At 45.8% G+C, this 17194-nt stretch overlaps 1 protein-coding gene across 1 annotated transcript; it reads left to right on the forward strand.

Moving 5' to 3' along the window:
- Positions 1-331: 331 nt before the first annotated feature.
- ADAMTS13 (ADAM metallopeptidase with thrombospondin type 1 motif 13) lies at positions 332-16269 on the forward strand. The gene is made up of 30 exons (XM_088525315.1): positions 332-416; positions 728-794; positions 1617-1900; positions 2124-2265; positions 2836-2972; positions 3718-3801; positions 3900-4024; positions 4158-4304; positions 4550-4684; positions 5247-5397; positions 6052-6156; positions 6622-6773; positions 6883-6946; positions 7502-7628; positions 7839-7987; positions 8959-9079; positions 9564-9644; positions 9902-10083; positions 10480-10615; positions 10989-11124; positions 11409-11598; positions 11685-11802; positions 12096-12225; positions 12469-12645; positions 13338-13542; positions 13881-14187; positions 14315-14461; positions 14916-15092; positions 15430-15611; positions 15907-16269. The coding sequence occupies exons 1-30, from the start codon at positions 342-344 to the stop codon at positions 16063-16065; spliced, it is 4392 nt and encodes a 1463-aa protein (XP_088381441.1). The 5' UTR covers positions 332-341; the 3' UTR covers positions 16066-16269.
- The last annotated feature ends 925 nt before the right edge of the window (positions 16270-17194 follow it).

Consider the following 17194-nt stretch of genomic DNA (forward strand, 5'->3'; position numbering starts at 1 on the left):
CTGGTGCTCCATGCCGTCCTCTCCCTTGGGTTGCACAATTCTGAGCCCTTTTACTCTCCCTGTTTATCTGGCGGCTAAAACAGGCCCCCGTGCGCCTGTTGTTGCTGAGCTCTTTGGCTGTAATAAAGCTGCAAACATTGCGCAAAAACTCTCTTTGCCCCCACAGCTGTTCCCGTAGCGCGTCCCGCGGCAGCTCTGCGCCCCCTTCCCGCTCCCTCTCCGCCGATGTTTGTGTAAACTCCCAGCTCGTCGCTTCCGCTCCACGTGATGCCGTGGGCTAAACGTTTTAATCCCCCCTGGGCCAGCACTTGCTCCGCGGCGTTGGTTGTGGTTCCTCCAACATGATCATCAACGCGATGATCCGAGTGCTCGCCGTGCTCCCGCTGGGATTTTGCTGGACGTCCCCTTGCCAAGAGGTAAGTTTGACCTCCGGAAAATACGGTTTCCAGGAAGGCTTTATTTTATTTCTAGGAAAGAAGAAGGGAAAACTCAAAATTTTCTAAGCCAGAATGTAACAGACCACAGTAATCAAGAAGATAAAACCATTTCCCCGGGGTGGTCATTGTGCAGCATATGCTCAATGCAAAATAAAACCATTAGGACTTGGCATCAATACTTGTGAAATTGTTTGCTGACATTCCTTCTGGGTTAGGTTAAGCTAAGTTATAGTCTTTCTATCCATTTGTTTTTCTTAAAAAAAAAATTAAATCTGTTGTTCTTGTTGCAGAAATTTCTCAGAGCTTTGGATCCAGAAGATGTTTTCTCGTATTTTGGCACCAGCTCGGTTTCTGATGGTATGCAGGGCTCCTTCCTTCTTGATTCTGGAGCACGTTTGTCAGCTTATTTCCAAACCTGCATGTTTGATAACGTGAAGAACATTTGTGTCCTAACCCTGATCTGACAAATGTTTAACATTTCAGAGTACGTTACTGATGCAGGTAATCCTTGTTTCACCGTGTAAGCGTTGAGGAACTGGGTCAGTATTTAAAACCTGCTAAAGGAGATAATGATGAATCTTTTTGCACTTTTCTGTTACAGTCCTTCTTCTCCTAAGTGACATTTTTCTACAAAATTGACAGATCCAGGTCATCTGAATGGGAAACTGTAGACTAAAAATGCTTTTAAATATATTTGTATTTTTTTTTAATAAGTAGATGGAGAGACTAGTATTCCAGGACTATATTGGTGGTAGTTCAGAGGTAGGATGCGTGTTTGCAGACTCTCCATGTAAAGATGTTGTGTGGTTGTGAGTTCACCTAGTGCTCACCCAGTGTCCCTGCATTATGCCAATTCACACTGCGGTAATACAGAGCATATGAAGAAGTGAAACTGTCTCAGCCTTCATTAAAGCAAAAAAAAAAAAAAAAAAAAAAAACAGATAAATCAGGAACCAGTTTCAGAGCTATTGTCTCTACCTACATTATCCTCACTTTGGAGTCGATTAAAGCACAGAAGGGTTTTTTTGACTATTGACACAATGACCCCACAAAGTTGCAGCAGTTATTTGGAGAATAGTTTTCCACATAGAGACAGATGGTTACATGAGTTTTCATGTACCATTATTTTTCTCCATAATTGTTCCCCTTTTTCTAGTAATTTTTTTCCATTTCTTTCAGTTCCCGAGTTTGTTGTTGCTCAGCCAACTTGCCCTTGCAAAGAAGAGCTGGTCGGCCTGGCATCATGTCGCATTCAACACTGCTCCTTTGAGGCCTGGGGACGTCTCTATGCATTTGAATTCCTGGAGGATCGTGCCCTCCTGTCCGCCTCCTTCGTGAGCAAGCACATAGTGAACTCCTCCTTCAGCCTGCTGAAGCGACGCTCCGGCGACTGCTTTGCAGGTGGAAACTCACTGTCCCCTCCAGGAGCTGAGTGTAGAGTCACTTACTGTGAAGGGCAGCTGGTGAGTATGCACTGGAGTGATCAGCTCTTACAGCCCTTATATGTTAGCAGCCTGATGCCCTAACCAATAAATGTCTTAACTGTATTTAAATCCTCACGTGTGAACCACCCATTTGCTAAATCCGAATGTTAAAAAGGAGAAACAGGCAGGATGTGGCACACGGTTCTCCGCTGATAGCAGATGTCTTTGGAATTACTCAGAGATGGAATTTCATCTCCTTTAGCAAGGGGTCATCATTGCAGATGAGGAAAAGATTCATATCAGACCTGTCAGAAGAGAGGATATTGCCCTGCTGAAGGACCTTGGCTTCTCCAGACCCCACATTGTCTTTAGAAGTGCTGGAAGAGGGGCGAGTTCCTCAAGAGGTAACGTATATGGTCATTTGGGAAGGAAGCCCTAATCATCCTGTTCTCATAAGCTGTCTTCCAGTCATGGGACTGCATAGATGAGCTCCAGGGAGAGATTTATACCTGCAACCATATGATTATGCTTGATAGATGTATTTCATCTCTCTGAGATGTAAATAATGTGTTTTCATGTAGGTGTTTGTAGGCAGATTAATGCCTGTTAATGGACAGAATTATGTCCTCATACCCCTCTGCTGTTTCAGCACTGCTGATGACTTCTTTAGTGGCCAGCTTTTTATCCTCACTTGATAGCACTGGTCACTCACACAAGACTGATAGGACACAAGCAGGATATTGGTACTGGCCGAGGACAGTTTTGGATGTGGGTGGGGTGTTTTACACACTAAAGCTTGTTATGAAGGATGCAGTTAGATGAGAGAAACGAACAGAACCGGGAAAGCTGGGGGAGTGTCTGGAGGATTGGTTTTGTAGTTGGATATTTCTAGTCTTTTGGGGAAAGGAGGGGGATCTGTAGGAGCTCCTGTGTCATCTCACACCTTAAGCTCCGTGTCCCTTTCTGCTGTTCAGCAGGGCGGTCTCCTCGCCTGCACAAGAGGGCTGAGGGAGCTGTCAAACATCTGGAGCTGATGGTTGTAGCCGGTCCTGACGTTTACTTGCACCACAGGGAGGACACGGAGCGATACATTCTCGCTAACCTGAACATTGTGAGTAGCTGCTGTTGGACTTGCTGTCCCCCTCGGAGAGCTCACAGTGTCGCAGGCTGGAAAGGAGCCTGGCAGAGTCACTTCTGCTCCCATAGGGAAGCTTTACCCTTATACAAGGACCTAAAGGATAGAAGTGGGTGTTAGAGGCTTAGAGGTTGTAGCTTTGAAGCCTGTGTAGAAAATACAGCGTTTGTTTCATTACTAATATTGATATATAGCTAATGTCAGATCCAGTAGCAGGAGTTTTATCACCAGAGTCCTGAATCAGTCCCTGTTGACTCCAGGGGTGTTGAACCAGATCGACTAAATTAATCTTATGTTTTACACATCAACATTCTGTTTCTATTACAGATTTTTTCTAAATTTCCTCCTTTGCTCTCATTAAGAATTCTTTATCTTGTATGGGTAGCTCTAAAGTATTCAGCATTCATTTTCCTACCTCATGAAACTGTTTTTCATACAGATTTTTATCTCTGCTTCAAAATACTTGACAAATCTAACAACACTTTTCATCAATTAACCTTTTTTTTTTTTTTTTTTTTTTTTTTACCAAGTGGTTTATTCTCAGACAGCCCGTTTATGCCTTTATACCTGCTTTAATGATGTACTTTGTAGTGATTTTCTGATTGCCTCTTATGGTTACCAGGTGTAAACCTGTGTAAATGATTGCACCCCTGCTGTTAAGAGCTGCTAGTGTGAATCACCTAAGTGCCTTCTTTATTGAATCCCTTTTCTCCCTTACCAGGGAGCAGAGCTGCTGAGAGATGCTTCACTGGGTGCTCACTTTAGGGTCCACCTGATGCAAATGATTGTTTTGAGGGAACCAGAGGTAGGCAGAAACGACTGTTCAAGTCTCATCCAAGAGTTACCAGCCTGAGGGGTTGGTAAAAGCTGTATGAAATGTGTAGACATGTGCCTTCACTCTAGATGGACATAAACATCACAACAAATATCACCTCCTCGCTCATCAGCGTCTGTGAATGGAGCAAGAAAGTCAATCCGCAGAATGACTCTGATCCCCAGCATGCTGATGTCGTCCTGTATGTGACCAGGTACTGGAGCTCCCCTGCCCTGGGGAAGTTGGATTGGGAAAGTGCAGATAAATTTGGTTGAAAGTCTAGACCTGACTTCATTAATTGCAGTGGTTCTTTGCTCTTCTCCCTGTGTCTGTCTCCATAACCTTAGGTTTGACCTGGAGTTACCTGATGGGAACAAGGAGCTACGTGGAGTGACCCATTTAGGTGGAGTCTGTTCCTCCTTCTGGAGCTGTGTTATTACCCAGGACACAGGTTTTGACCTGGGAGTCACCATTGCCCATGAGATTGGGCACAGGTCAGTGAGCAAAGCCCCAGGGCAGCAAAATAAGCCTGCTGTTTTATCCAAGAAAACCCACTTCACAATTTAAGGGTTCAGGAGAAAGAAAAGAATCTCTTGGTGTTAAGGGTGGGCTTCTCACCGATTATTCAAAACATTTGGATTGAATTCCTTGAAGGCTCATTCTTTCTACAAAAAGAGAGATACTGGAAACCAAGTCTCCGGGCTTCTGCTTCTCAGGGCATATGTTTCTTCTCTTGCAGTCTTGGAATTCCCCATGATGGAGAGGGGAATCGCTGCAGTAGCAGCGGCTACATCATGGGTTCAGCAGGAAACCACAACAGTATTGACCTTGTCTGGTCACAGTGTAGCCAGGAAGAATTCCTGGCCTTCGTCAGGTAAGTGAGGGGTTGAGTCCCATGTGTGCCTGTATGGGAGCGTTTCCATGAGCTGGGAGCTCAGAGAGAGAAGGGGTAGACGAGGAATGAAAGGGGGATTCCTTGGAGAAAAAGGAACTGTGAATTACTTGAGGCTTGCCTATTTACGTATCACTCGTGTCTTTTGCTGAGGTTAAACCCAGACTTTGCTTCAAGTGACTGGAAATTACTTATGTCAGTGACTGACATGCCTGGGCCATGTTTGACTCCGCAGATGCTCTCTCGGCTGGGAAAATTTACTTAAAATGTCAGGGCACGTAGGTTTAAACAAGCACTGTGAACTGGCTGGCTGAGAAACAGGCACAGGTTTCTGCTGTAGCTTCAGCAGAAGGAACTGTGAGCATCTGCAGGCAGTGACATTTTTAGCTGCGGCAGCTGAATCCGTCGCGGCGCCCTGTCAGCATGTGTTGTCTGGGAAAGCAACAACCCACTCCCAGAATGAAGCTCGGCAGAAGTTTACAAACATGTCACTGTACTTATTGCCCACAGCTGGGAAAGTTTTATGTTTTGGTGTCTCTATCAGCACAGGCCAAACAAACTGCTTGAATGACCTGCCGGACATGGAGGGCAGCATCCCTGGGTGGAAGCCTGGCTTATACTACGGAGCAGATGAGCAATGTAAAATCGCCTTTGGGAACGTCGCCTCGGCGTGCACCTTTGCTGACAGCAACGTTGTAGGTAGAAAGTTTCTGCCAGTATTTCTGGGGGCAGTGGGGAGATGCTCTGGAGACAGGATTCAGGGAGAGGTGACACTGTTAATATTAAGGTGCTCCTCTGCCTCAGGCTTTGTGGTAAAGAACAAACCAAAAGTCTTTTAAATGCTCTCCTTCTTGCCACCGTTACCTCCTTTGTCCACACAAGTTTCCTTTAAAGTTTGGACCTGATTGTAAGCAGAATCTTTTGTCCTAATGTGGGTCTGGCAGCACTAGTTCTCTGTGCACCTATTCAGGAAAGTCTTGGCTCCTCTCTTGAGAAGCTCTTGTTTGTTGGAGCTTCTAGTCTTCCCTTCACCTTTGCAAGTCTGAGACATGTAGTATGGCTAATAGTTGCTTTCTGGATACACTTGTTAATGGGGAAGTTCTGATCTGGATGAAACTTCAGCTGCTTCAACTGATGCACTTCTAACGTTACATCTGGCAGCACTGCCCTTTTGCAAGGCTCACAAGTCTTGCCCAGTAGCAGCAGAAATTAAGGAACTTGCCTGCATTGGTGGGTAGCTGTGGGGAAACCAGACATCAGGGTGTGCACAATTTAAATGAAACTGCCTTTGGGCATGGGGTTAATGAGCCCAAATGACTTCCTGAATACCCTCTTCCTTGCCACACCAGGATATATGTAAGGTTCTCTCATGCCACGTGCAACCAGGAGACAAATCCAGCTGCACTCGCCTTCTTGTTCCCCTCCTGGATGGTACTGAGTGTGGAATCAATAAGGTAAGGAGCTTGCTCATGCTCTGAGGATCAGAAATGGGCATGGGGGCTATGGAGCTCTTTGGTAGCTAGTGGTGGTCAGTAGCTGGAGGGGACGTGGGACTCGCTGGTCCTCAGCCATGAAATTAAGGCCAGGCACCCAAGGCACAGAGACCAGCTGATCTTGATCTTTCTGCTTTGTCTACGTGTCTGAGGTTGCTTTGCAGTCCCACAGCCTGATACCTAAGGCATCCTTCAAGGCTGTGCTTTCAACTTGATATGACTTATCAGTTCTTTGTTTTAACTTTAAGCCCATGTAAGGTCATAATTAGGAATAGGACTGTTTTTCTCTAATTTCCTATGAGAAAGTAGCTTATTCATCCTGGCTTCCCTGTTACATTCTGGCCTGCCAAGAGGTGGGGATTTGTGCCGTGACCCCGCTGTGCTGCCCGTGGTGCTGCTGCTCATTTTGTGTCTTCTTGGTCTTAGTGGTGCTCCAAGGGCCGGTGCAGCTCTCTGGAAGAACTGAACCCCATGGCTGTCGTGCATGGGCAGTGGTCCAGCTGGAGCCCCTTCTCCTCCTGCTCCCGCAGCTGCGGAGGGGGAGTGGTAACAAGGCAGCGGTTTTGCAACAACCCCAGGTAGAGAGGTGGGGATACGTGAAGTCAGCAAGGCCTCCAGGCCAGGGCAGTGTTGTTGTTTGCTTGTGATGGACTGGCCTCTGTAGAGCTCTTTTCTTGTTACTTCCAGGCCTGCTTTTGGAGGGCAGGAATGCCAAGGACCTGGCAGCCAAGTGGAGATGTGCAATACCCAGGTAGCAGTGCTAATCGTGTCTTCAGAGCTCCTTAATGCTTGCTAACCCTGTGAGAGCTGTGAGGTTCTGGGCCCTGCTTTTTGCAGCTAATTGCTGTGGAAAGATCTAAGATTTTGGCATGAGGTCTCCACCTGTGTGACCTCAGGGTGGTATTTGTTCCACTGGCTCTAAAGACAGCAGTGTTTTTTTACAGTATTTTCCATGTGTAATGAAGAATTCTCTGTATGCCTCTCTAGCAGGACAGGCACTGAGCAGAGTGACTCTGTTTAATGTTAGCTTGCTTTAGAGAGGTGTTCTATATTGTTCCTGTTTTTCCAAGTCTATTTATTTTGTATAAATATTAAAGATAATGGTTTCTAAACAGAATTCTCTGCATATCATGCAGCTTCACTTTGATGTGATAGTCTTTATTTTCAGTAGTTGTGCAGATGTTTCCTTTACTAGCCATTCTTTTCTGCTCCAGAGTTGGCTGCTTTTAGCCAGTGGGTGAAGTGCTGTTTGGGATTCTGTGCTCACTAACTCTTCCCTCCCTGTACATTTTTCACTGGGATGCAGGCCTGTCTGATGAGCCAGCTGGACTTCATGGCTGAGCAATGTGCAGCAACAAATTTAAAGCCATTGGCTGACACTGCAGGGGTGCCATCCTTTTATACCTGGACTTCTGCTGTTGGATTTGCCAAAGGTAAGAAAAGACTGAGAGCGTGGGTCTCTGTGTGGCAGAGTGCTCTGTGGCTGTTTATATTGTAAAATCAAAAGGCTGTTTCACCATTTTCAGTTTCCAGGTGAAACCGTCATGTTCCTTTCGTCAGAGCTTTTTGACTTCTTGTTTGGTGGACAGCCATGTGTCTTTCTGAATGAATAATTCCTGTCTCTTCATATCTGCCTCCTCCAGGGGACTTGCTATGCAAGCACATATGCAGAGCAGTTGGAAAAGAATTCATGGTAAGCCGTGAAGATAGTTTCATAGATGGAACCAGATGTGAGCAGGATAACCCTGAACACCATGGGACTCTCCATCTGTGTGTCATGGGAAGCTGCAAAGTAAGTGACTGTTGGATCCGGGTGAACCTCAGACTTGTAACCTGCACTAAGGAAGTTTTTAGGAGAAAGGGAAGAAACGCTGTGTCCCAAGCAGCAGAGCAAGCACTCCTCAAAAGAGGAGTTTTGTTTTGAGCTCATTGGAAGTAGTCCAGCTAATCTAGTGCACTGTCCGTGCATCCAGTGCCAATGCCCTCTAGATAAGGTATTCTGCTAATTACACAGTAAGTACATGAGGCTGTTGATCCCTAATCCATGCAGCAATTGCTCTGTGCCTTGGTCGAAGAGACATTGTTAGCAGTTCTGCTTGTGTAGTGTAAATAGCCATGGGAAATGCTGACTCTTTTGGAGAGAGGTTACATGATTTGAATGTATTGTGTCAGTGGCAAAATAGAGAGTAAAACCAGGGAACTGTAACTGCCCAAGTTGATTTGTTGGAATCACTCTCAAAATAGGAGTATAACAATTGTTCCAGCTTTTGAGAAAGGTGTTCTTTTGTGATGAACTTGAATTTAAATGCCTATATTTTAATAACTGCTCGATGCTGAGCCCATTGTCTTTTGCCTGTTGTTTCTTTACGTTCCCAGAATACACATTTCAAGTTTTGTGGGTCTCTGATTCTTCAGGTGTTCACAGTGCTTTGTAATGCATTTCCAGCAAATGAACAGTAGAGGGTGTGGGTAAAGCAGTCTCACCCATTGGAGTGAGGACTGAATCTCTGAGGGTTTTCGAGGCCCTTCTTCTGGAAGGGAAGTTTTTCTGGACTGCTTCTTTTGGGAAAATACATAATCACACAATTAATGAAAACTTGTGTACTCTTTTAAGACTTTTTACTCCCTAGTTTTGTGTACTGCTGTTCAATGGCAGGACTGGGTGTGTATGTCAGTGTTGCCTTCTTAAATTCTTCCTACAAGTGAAAGGGACAGTTTAAGGAATTCAGGCAGTTTTTTGATGTAACTGTTTCCTTTTCTCAGGCATTTGGCTGTGATGGTCAGATGGACTCCAAGAAGACAGTGGACTCTTGTAAGGTCTGTGGGGGTGATAATACCACATGCACCAAAGTGAGTGGATCTTATTCAGAAGGAAAAGCTAAAGGTGTGTAGTCCTCAGCCCCAGGCTCAATATGATGATGCTTTGTTGAAGATGCCACTGCATTTGATACTGATCTAGCTCTTGCAGTGATCACACCTAGTCAACAGGAAAGGACATAGCAAAAACAAAAGAAATGTAAGAAACAGAGCACGGAATTCATTTAATACAGTTAAAATGCATTAAAACCCACATTTTTGGGGGTGGTATTCACCCATGCTTTGATCAGGCCAAGCTGACAGAGCTAAGGTCAGGGTGAGTTTAGGCTGCTGGACAACTGTTGCATCCTCATGTTTTTGATTAGCTATTTTTGATTCTTTTGATTTTTGCTTCTGCCTGCAATTGAGCTCTGTTACTGTCCAATAAGGCTTGTCCCCTGATGGATGGAATGCTGATAAGGTGAAGTATGGTTGGTCTGTAATCCTTTATCTTTTTAAAAGAGGCCCAGTAAAAGAAGGTGACTGTATCTTCTGTCTTTCCAACCTTCCAGAGTACATCACTTTTCTGTCCCTGCCTCATAACAGTACCTTCCTCCGTGTTATCAATCGGAAACCCCTCTTCACACATTTGGGTGAGTCGAGTGAAAGGGAGAGGATGGGCTCTAGGCAATGCCCAGATGTGCACTAAAAACAAGAAAAAGGGTATGTGGGAGGAAAGTTCCTGATAATCACTTCGTGGGATGCTCTCAGGTGGGAGCTGGTAGAAGTCATGCTTTTGGGGATGTCTAATATAAATCAGCCCAGTCTCTAGTGAGTGGAGCTGCCAACGCTAGGGGATTCCTTGAGCACATCGTATCTCTTTACCTTACTGCTCTTTTTGGTCTCCTAGCTGTGAAAGTTAAAGGCGAGTATGTGGTTGCTGGAAAGGGAAAGATCTCATTGAATGTCACCTATCCGTCTGTTCTGGAGGACAGCCAGATCAAATACAGAGTGTTTCTCACCAAGGGCAACTTGCCAAGCCTGGAGGAAATCCATGTGGACGGGCCAACCCAAGAGGAAATTGAGATACAGGTAAATTAACCTAGAAAGGAGTCAGACCTGACAAGACTGCTCATACATGTGGCTTCATGTCCAAGACCTCTGGAGATGTTCACCAAGAGTGAGGATCGTCTTCTTGGGACAGGTTGAGGCTGTGCTACCTACACATCTGCAGGCCTGGGTGATGGATGGGGTGAAGGTGGACCAAGTTAAATCTCTTTCTTGGCTCCATCTTTGCTCAGTGCAGAGCTTGGGTTGTACAGAGCTCCCAGGCTGAGTATTCTCACTGCATCTGGGAAGAGCTGGGAGTCATAGCTTTGAGGCTCAGGACTGAATGGAAGAGGAGCTCCAGCTTCCCCTCTTAGCTCTATCCCTAGGTGTAAGGTTGAGTTGATTCTGTGTCTTGATCACATCCTTTTCCTTCGCCAGGTCTACAGAAGGTATGCAAAAGAATATGGCAGTGCCACCAATCCAGACATCACCTTCAGCTACTTTGTGCCAAAAAAGAAGCTGTCCTATGTGTGGATTCCTCAGAAGGGGCAGTGCTCAGAGACCTGTGGGGAAGGTGAGGTCAGCAACCTCTCAGCCAAACACCGAGCCCAGTAGAAGGGCTGTTGAACAAATGATGATAGATAATTTGCTGTCTTTACAAATGACAAATTTGGAGCCATCTTTCCATTTTGACAGTGGGTTATCCATCAAATATCTCCTCTTCTGGGATGTTCGTCTTGGAGACTCTCCTTAAAAGTCTTGAGGAAAGCTATACTAGAAATATGGCTTTTGTATGTTTGTAGAAAGTCTGCATTCTCAAATATACCAATTTTCCTATGTGGATAATTAGCTTAAAGGGCAGTTACAGCATCTTCTTGGAATAACAGAGGCAAACTGTTTACTTGATTTAGAACATCCTTTCTCTTTGATTGCACTTTCATTCCCAGGGACTCGCCTGGTGGATCACGTGTGCTTTGACCAGACAAAGAATGAAACAACAGAGGCTCAGAAATGTCTGGGGCTCCCACAGCCCCGCTCGGAGCAGGAGCCCTGTGCCATGGGACCGTGTCCATGTTTGCACAGGTCAGTGTTCCTCACCGATTAAACTTAAATCTCCTTTCACTCTGGAAAACAATAACTCTTGCCCTTTCTCTGCCAGCTATTCCAATTTCTGCACTATAGTTTGCACTGTGCAGGATCAGGTTTAAAAAAAAAAAACAAACAAAAAAAGGGGGCTGTGTATGTGTGACTGACTTTCTTCATAACTGCAGTATTTTCTACATCCCATTTTGTAGTCAGTGATACGAATAATAAACCTCCATGGTTTAGGTGAGATACTGGCTGATACAGTTACTTCCTATTTATAGGTGGAAGAAGTCTGAAACAGATGAATGCTCTGCTGTCTGTGGAACTGGAGTTGCCCAGCAGAACTTGACCTGTGTTGAGTCTTGTGATGGATTAGAGACTGTTGTGGATGACAGCTTGTGTGCAGCAGAAGAAAAACCCCTCTCCGTTGTGCCCTGCGTGGTTAAAGTCTGCCCTTTAGGCTGGGACAAAGTGAGTTTTTTTGGCTTGGGTTAGATTAGGCCCGGGGGGAGAAGCAGTTGCCATTGTGTGTTTGGTTCTTGTTGCTCTCTCTTGAGGAGGAAGATGTACACTTGCTGCAGACTTTGGGATCATCTGGACATATCCAACGGGAAAATCAGCCTGTGTATGTGTGGAGCCCTCTGCCTGGACAGTGTTCTGTGTCCTGTGGTAAAGGTGAGGTCTTTCAGTGCTGCAGGTCAAGAACCTGGTCTTTCCCTCCCTATAGATGAAGGGGCATGTGTAGCTGTGGTCACAAATCTGGTGAGTCTGGAAGAGATGAGGGTGCCTGGTGGGGAATAGGTCAGGTCTGGCTGTGCCCCAGAGTCAGGGGGAATGAGTGGAATGAGTGTGCTGGGGGTTTGATTGCTTTGTGCACCAAATGAGGCTGCCACTACTTTTGTCACCAAGGACTTATTTCCGACTCCTGTGTGTGTGCCAGACAGTGAGAGCACTTTCCTTTTTTTTAGGTACAGCTCAGCTACAATATGTATGTGTGGCTTTTGACACCAAAGAAGAAACCCAAGAAGAAAATTGTCACCCAGTGGCAAAGCCTGAGAGCAGGATGGAAGTTTGCAATGTCCATCCCTGCCCAGCAAGGTAAAGGAATTACAAGGAAGGAAATTGTCTTAATTCTCACAGCAGTTATCCCAATCAGGTGCATGTTCCTTAGGATTTATGGGCACTTCAGTTACCGCGGTGACTGAGTGATCTTTCAAACACTAGACAATACCTGTGTGTATTAACAAAACTGTAGGTGTGCTTCCATAGACTTGTACTTAAAATCCATGGAAGACGAGGCTGATGGCTGGAAGCACTCACTGATGGATGCCTTCTTTCCAGGTGGCAGTACAAAATGGGTGCGTGCAGTGTCAGCTGTGGAGGAGGAGTGAGGCAGAAGGTCCTCTACTGCGCCAGGGAGACCGGTGAGGAGGAGGAGATCGTAGCAGATGCCCAGTGCGATGCGTTGCCTCGCCCGGAGGAGCAGGAGCCGTGTAACTTGGAGCCATGTCCTCCAAGGTGAAGTGGTCACGCTGGCCACAATAGCATGCATGAGGAACTGTGGTTGTAAATGTGGTGATGGTAAATATGTAGGAAGGGAACCAGGTCTTAGCATTCCCTTCAGACAGGAGCACAAGTTTTGTCTACTTGTGGAAAGTGGGTCATGCCCGAGTAACCTGGAAGTATTTACTTGGCTCAAGGTTGAGAAATGGGGCAGAACTTGCCCTGCCCTGGCTGCCATGGGGCTGGAACGCTGCTCTCATCTGAACTCCTTTTTACATAGTACAGGATGTGGTCCCAGGATGGAATAACCCCGGGACAATTTCTAATCTGGTTCTTCCAGAATGCTGTGTGTTTTGGAGGGAGATAAGATTGCTCCTGCTGTTAAACCTGTTTATATCACTCTTGGGGGAAACCATAATGGATGTGCAGTAACACTCAACATACATTTGGAGTCTTTGGGCTTCCTGGAAAATGTGAATGCCTTCCTCTTGGGTCCAGTTCCAGGTCTTTTCAGACTGCCTGACCTTGCCTCAGAGTCTGCCCTGCAAGTACCACGGGCAGCAAAGTGTGGAAGAGGGAAGGAAGCTGCTGAGAGCAGGGAAGGAGGGAAGGACGAGGGAGCTGCACTGCATCCCCTGCAGTGAGAGGCAGTCGAGGGAAGGGAATCATCCCTTACTCATCTTTTTCTCCTTCTTGTCCTCTCTCAGGTGGAAGGTAGCCCCAGCTGGTCCCTGTTCCTCCACCTGTGGACCTGGCTTAGCAGTTCAGCAGGTCACCTGTGTTCAGATGCACCGAGGCCAGGAGGTGCTGTTGGAAGATCACTTATGTCCGGGGTTAGAGAAGCCCCTTAGCAGCATCCCCTGTGTCACCCGAATGTGCTCCTACGAATGGGGCTTCAGCGAATGGACGGAGGTACTGGCCCTTGTCCACATGCAGTTCTGGGGGTCCAGCGCAGCAGTTCGATAGCCATTTGCTTTCATAAATGATACAGGGGAGAAATACAGGGGGAAATGCTTCTGTAATCCCGTGTGCTGATACATTGAAGGCTTCCCCTGGGAAGGAGGGCTGGCTTTATTACCTCCATCTTAGAGCTGAAAAGACTAAACCACTAAGAGGCCAAGTGACAAAGCAGTGTCAGTGACAGCAGATTAGACATTCTGGACTGTCCCTGAGCCAATAAATGAACTTATTTCTGCATTCCAGCTGAAACATATATATATAAAAAGGCCTGTGGGTTTCTTCCTCTGCAGTGTTCGACTTCATGTGGAAATGGTGTCCAGACACGTCAGGATTTCTGTGTCAACCCGCTCACCCACAAGCGCGTGAACCCCGTCTTCTGCAGGCACTTCCCCAAGCCCCTCGTGCTGCGCGGCTGCTCCATGGGGCCCTGTCCTGAGCAGGCAGTGGTGGCCAGAGGAGCAGAGCTCCAGGTAGTGACACCAGCCACCCATCCAGTGACTGCCATAACTGCCAGAGGGGCAAGATATAAGGGCCTGGATCTTCTTCCATCTGCTGTGCCTCATCTTCCTCAGGAACCAAGAGAGGAGACTGGTGGAGGTGAGAAGGATGCTGCTAGATAGACCTAAGTGGCCAGTGCGTGTTTCTGTGTTGACTGACCCTACTGCACGCTGTGTTTCAGCAGCTGTAGGTCCCTCTGGATGTTACTTGTCTGTCTCTTGCACAGGTGTCTGTGGGAAGCTCTTCCTTAATGCCACCAGCATCATCAACATGACGGGTGTGGAGAGCAGTGACTGCACCGTGACCATTGGCCGTCCTCTCGGGGAGGAGATAATGGTCAGCGTTCTGGAGAGCTCCCTCAATTGCACTGCAGGTGCTGGGGACTTTTCCTTTGGGAAATCTGCACCTCATTCCCCCATGTGCTGCCCTGAATGGATCTTGCTGCCTTGGATCCTGTGTGTGCCGGTCTCTGAGATGCTACGAGCTTCTTCTGTCCCACCAAGTCTTTCCCTGGAGAGACTAAACAAAGATGTTGCCTTTTCTTTCCCCACACAATGATTTCCTCCTTATTTTGTTGATAGATGTGGGCTTAAAGGAGCTGCCCATTATAGGTTGTTATAAACTGTCTGTAATCAGAACAGTTACATTAGTTAACTGGACTGTTTTCATTACAGATTCTGATAAGATAGGGACAAGAAGCAGAGATTACTAGATTCCTGACCTGTGTAAAATAGAAAGTCAGACTAATTTCTGACCTTTAAGATTTCAGACTAAGTTATTGAACTGAAAGTAAAAGTGAGTCTAATCACTCTGCCTATCCATTCCAGGTGAGTTCCTGCTGTTTTCTGGGCGAATGATGTGGCGAAAGGGCTGCAGGAAGCTCCCTTTGTCACTGATAAATTCCAGAACAAATACCCTGGTTGTGAAACAGCGGCTTTTGATGCCAGGGAATGGGGTCGTTCTTCAGTACAACAGCAGAGCGGCAACTAAAAAATACTACCAAGGTACCTTACTGAAATCTTTACTATTCCTTTGGATTGAGGGAGTCATGACAAGACCCTTAGAGTTCCACAGGTCATGGCTGTCCATGGGAATGTATGGAACCTTTGCTTCATCTCTAGGTGCTCGTTGGCCCCTTTGTGAGGAGCGCTGAAATGAATATTATTTGTGGGCTACCCACCCATTTTAAAGACAAATCCCTTTGCAGAGTTTGGTGGTGCTTGGAGGTCCCCAGATGAAAAGTCTTAAACTTTTCTGCATGTGTTAAATTTAAAACTTTTTTTTTCTTGGCAATGTTAGAAACTTGCTAAATTATCTTCTCTCCTGCTTCCCTTCTCTCAGACTGTGACAAGCAGCTGTTTAGTCCCCACGGTGAAATAGTGTATCCTGTGCAGCTGCCTGATCGGAGGCCAGAGGTGTGTCGGACCTTCATCAACGTGGCTCCTGGGCACCGCGTAGCCATCCGCGCCCTCTATATTGACCTGGGCAAGGACAGCAACCAAACACAGTCCAACTACGTCCTGGTGAGTCAGAAGCCTAAAGAGTGTGAAGATCTCATCGTGAGAGACTTTCATCCAAAGGGAGATTGAAAGTATGTCATAAACCCTAGGGAATCACATTCTGATCTCTTCTGTAAATGTAAATTACGAATAAATGCATACCCTGATGTCTCCTGTATTTTCTCTAACCTATGTTTAGGGCAGCTTTTTCCCCAAGTGACCAATTGGCAAGACTCTAATATTTGGTGGGTGCTTGACTTGTAGGGTGCTGTGAAATAATGATATGGTCTTTTATGGTCTCTTATTTTATTTTTTTCAGATCCGTGATGTAAACACCATGAAGATGATGGTTTTTCATGGGAAACAACAGTTCTTCTGGGAATCAACTGGAAGCCAAGTTGAAATTGAATTTCACGAAAATGTTAAGGAACATAGAACCAGTTTCTGGGCCGAATATCATATTGCTGAGCCCAAATAAAAGGTGCCAGGACCACCTTACTGAGAAAATTAGTTATTGCTGCCCCAGGTCATGCAAGTCATTCAAGCCTTTTGCCTCTGCTTCCCTATATACTGAATGAAAACAGTAATATATACCCAAGCCTTTGGGGTTTCCATTAATATTTATAAACTTAATGCAAAAGACATTTTGTAACTACCAAATATCTAGCAAATAGTCCTCAAGGGTTTTCTGTCTGTATTGAATGGTATTGATGCAGTTTGTGACTTGGATGCTAAGCCATAGGGTCCTGTTTCTGTTATGTTGTCACCTTACAGGATGATCATTGGTTTTCAGTGTCTGTGTCCCATTACAAACCTCTGTATGCCATAAGTAGCTAAGATTATGGTTTAATCATTAAGCTCACACCCCCAAAGTGTAAATGCCCCTTAAAAATCCTCAGGCCCATTTTACACATGAATTCATGTGTAAGGGCAAAGACCTATATGAGGACATGATATTAGGACAGGAGGACTAGGCAAATGCTTGAGGGCAAGGCAGTTTCTTTGCTCTGGAACAGGTCACCCAGGAGGCTGGAGGAATTACCATCCTTGAGGGTTTTTAGGACTCGGGTAGACCAAGGCGCAGCTGATCCAGCCCAGCAATGGGCACAGTTTGGCTTTGAAGGGAGGTTGGACTAAGTGACCTCCAGAGGTCCCTCCTAGCCACCACTTCTGTGGTGTTACTGCCACTTATTTGACAGTGACACCAGTACTTCTTTCCTCTGAGAAAATAAAATACTATGAGAAAATAAGATATCTGTTTCTTGATGGTGAACTTGGTGCCAAGATGACTTTACTCAGATAGCAACAGTAGCTGTGCTGATAATCTGTTCCTATCTTCGCTCCACAGGAACTGTGCAGTGAGAGATTGCTGAGGCTGCATGTGATTATGAGTTGTAGCAGGAAGGAATGTTTTGGAGAAGTAACATTTTCTCAAGTTTGGTTTAATAATATTTATATATTAATATGTATATGTGATTATATATAAAAAATCTCAAACATTTTCGGTAGAAGTGTCTTCCCAGTTTGGTCCAAGTTTGTTGTAACATGCTGCTGAAATAGTCTTTTCCAGGCCTGGAGCTTGTCTGGACACCCTGCTCTTCCTGTTC

Source organism: Tinamus guttatus, unplaced genomic scaffold (assembly GCF_059628265.1).
Source record: "Tinamus guttatus ecotype Peru unplaced genomic scaffold, ASM5962826v1 Tinamus_guttatus_pri_ptg000226l, whole genome shotgun sequence".
NCBI lineage: Eukaryota > Metazoa > Chordata > Aves > Tinamiformes > Tinamidae > Tinamus > Tinamus guttatus.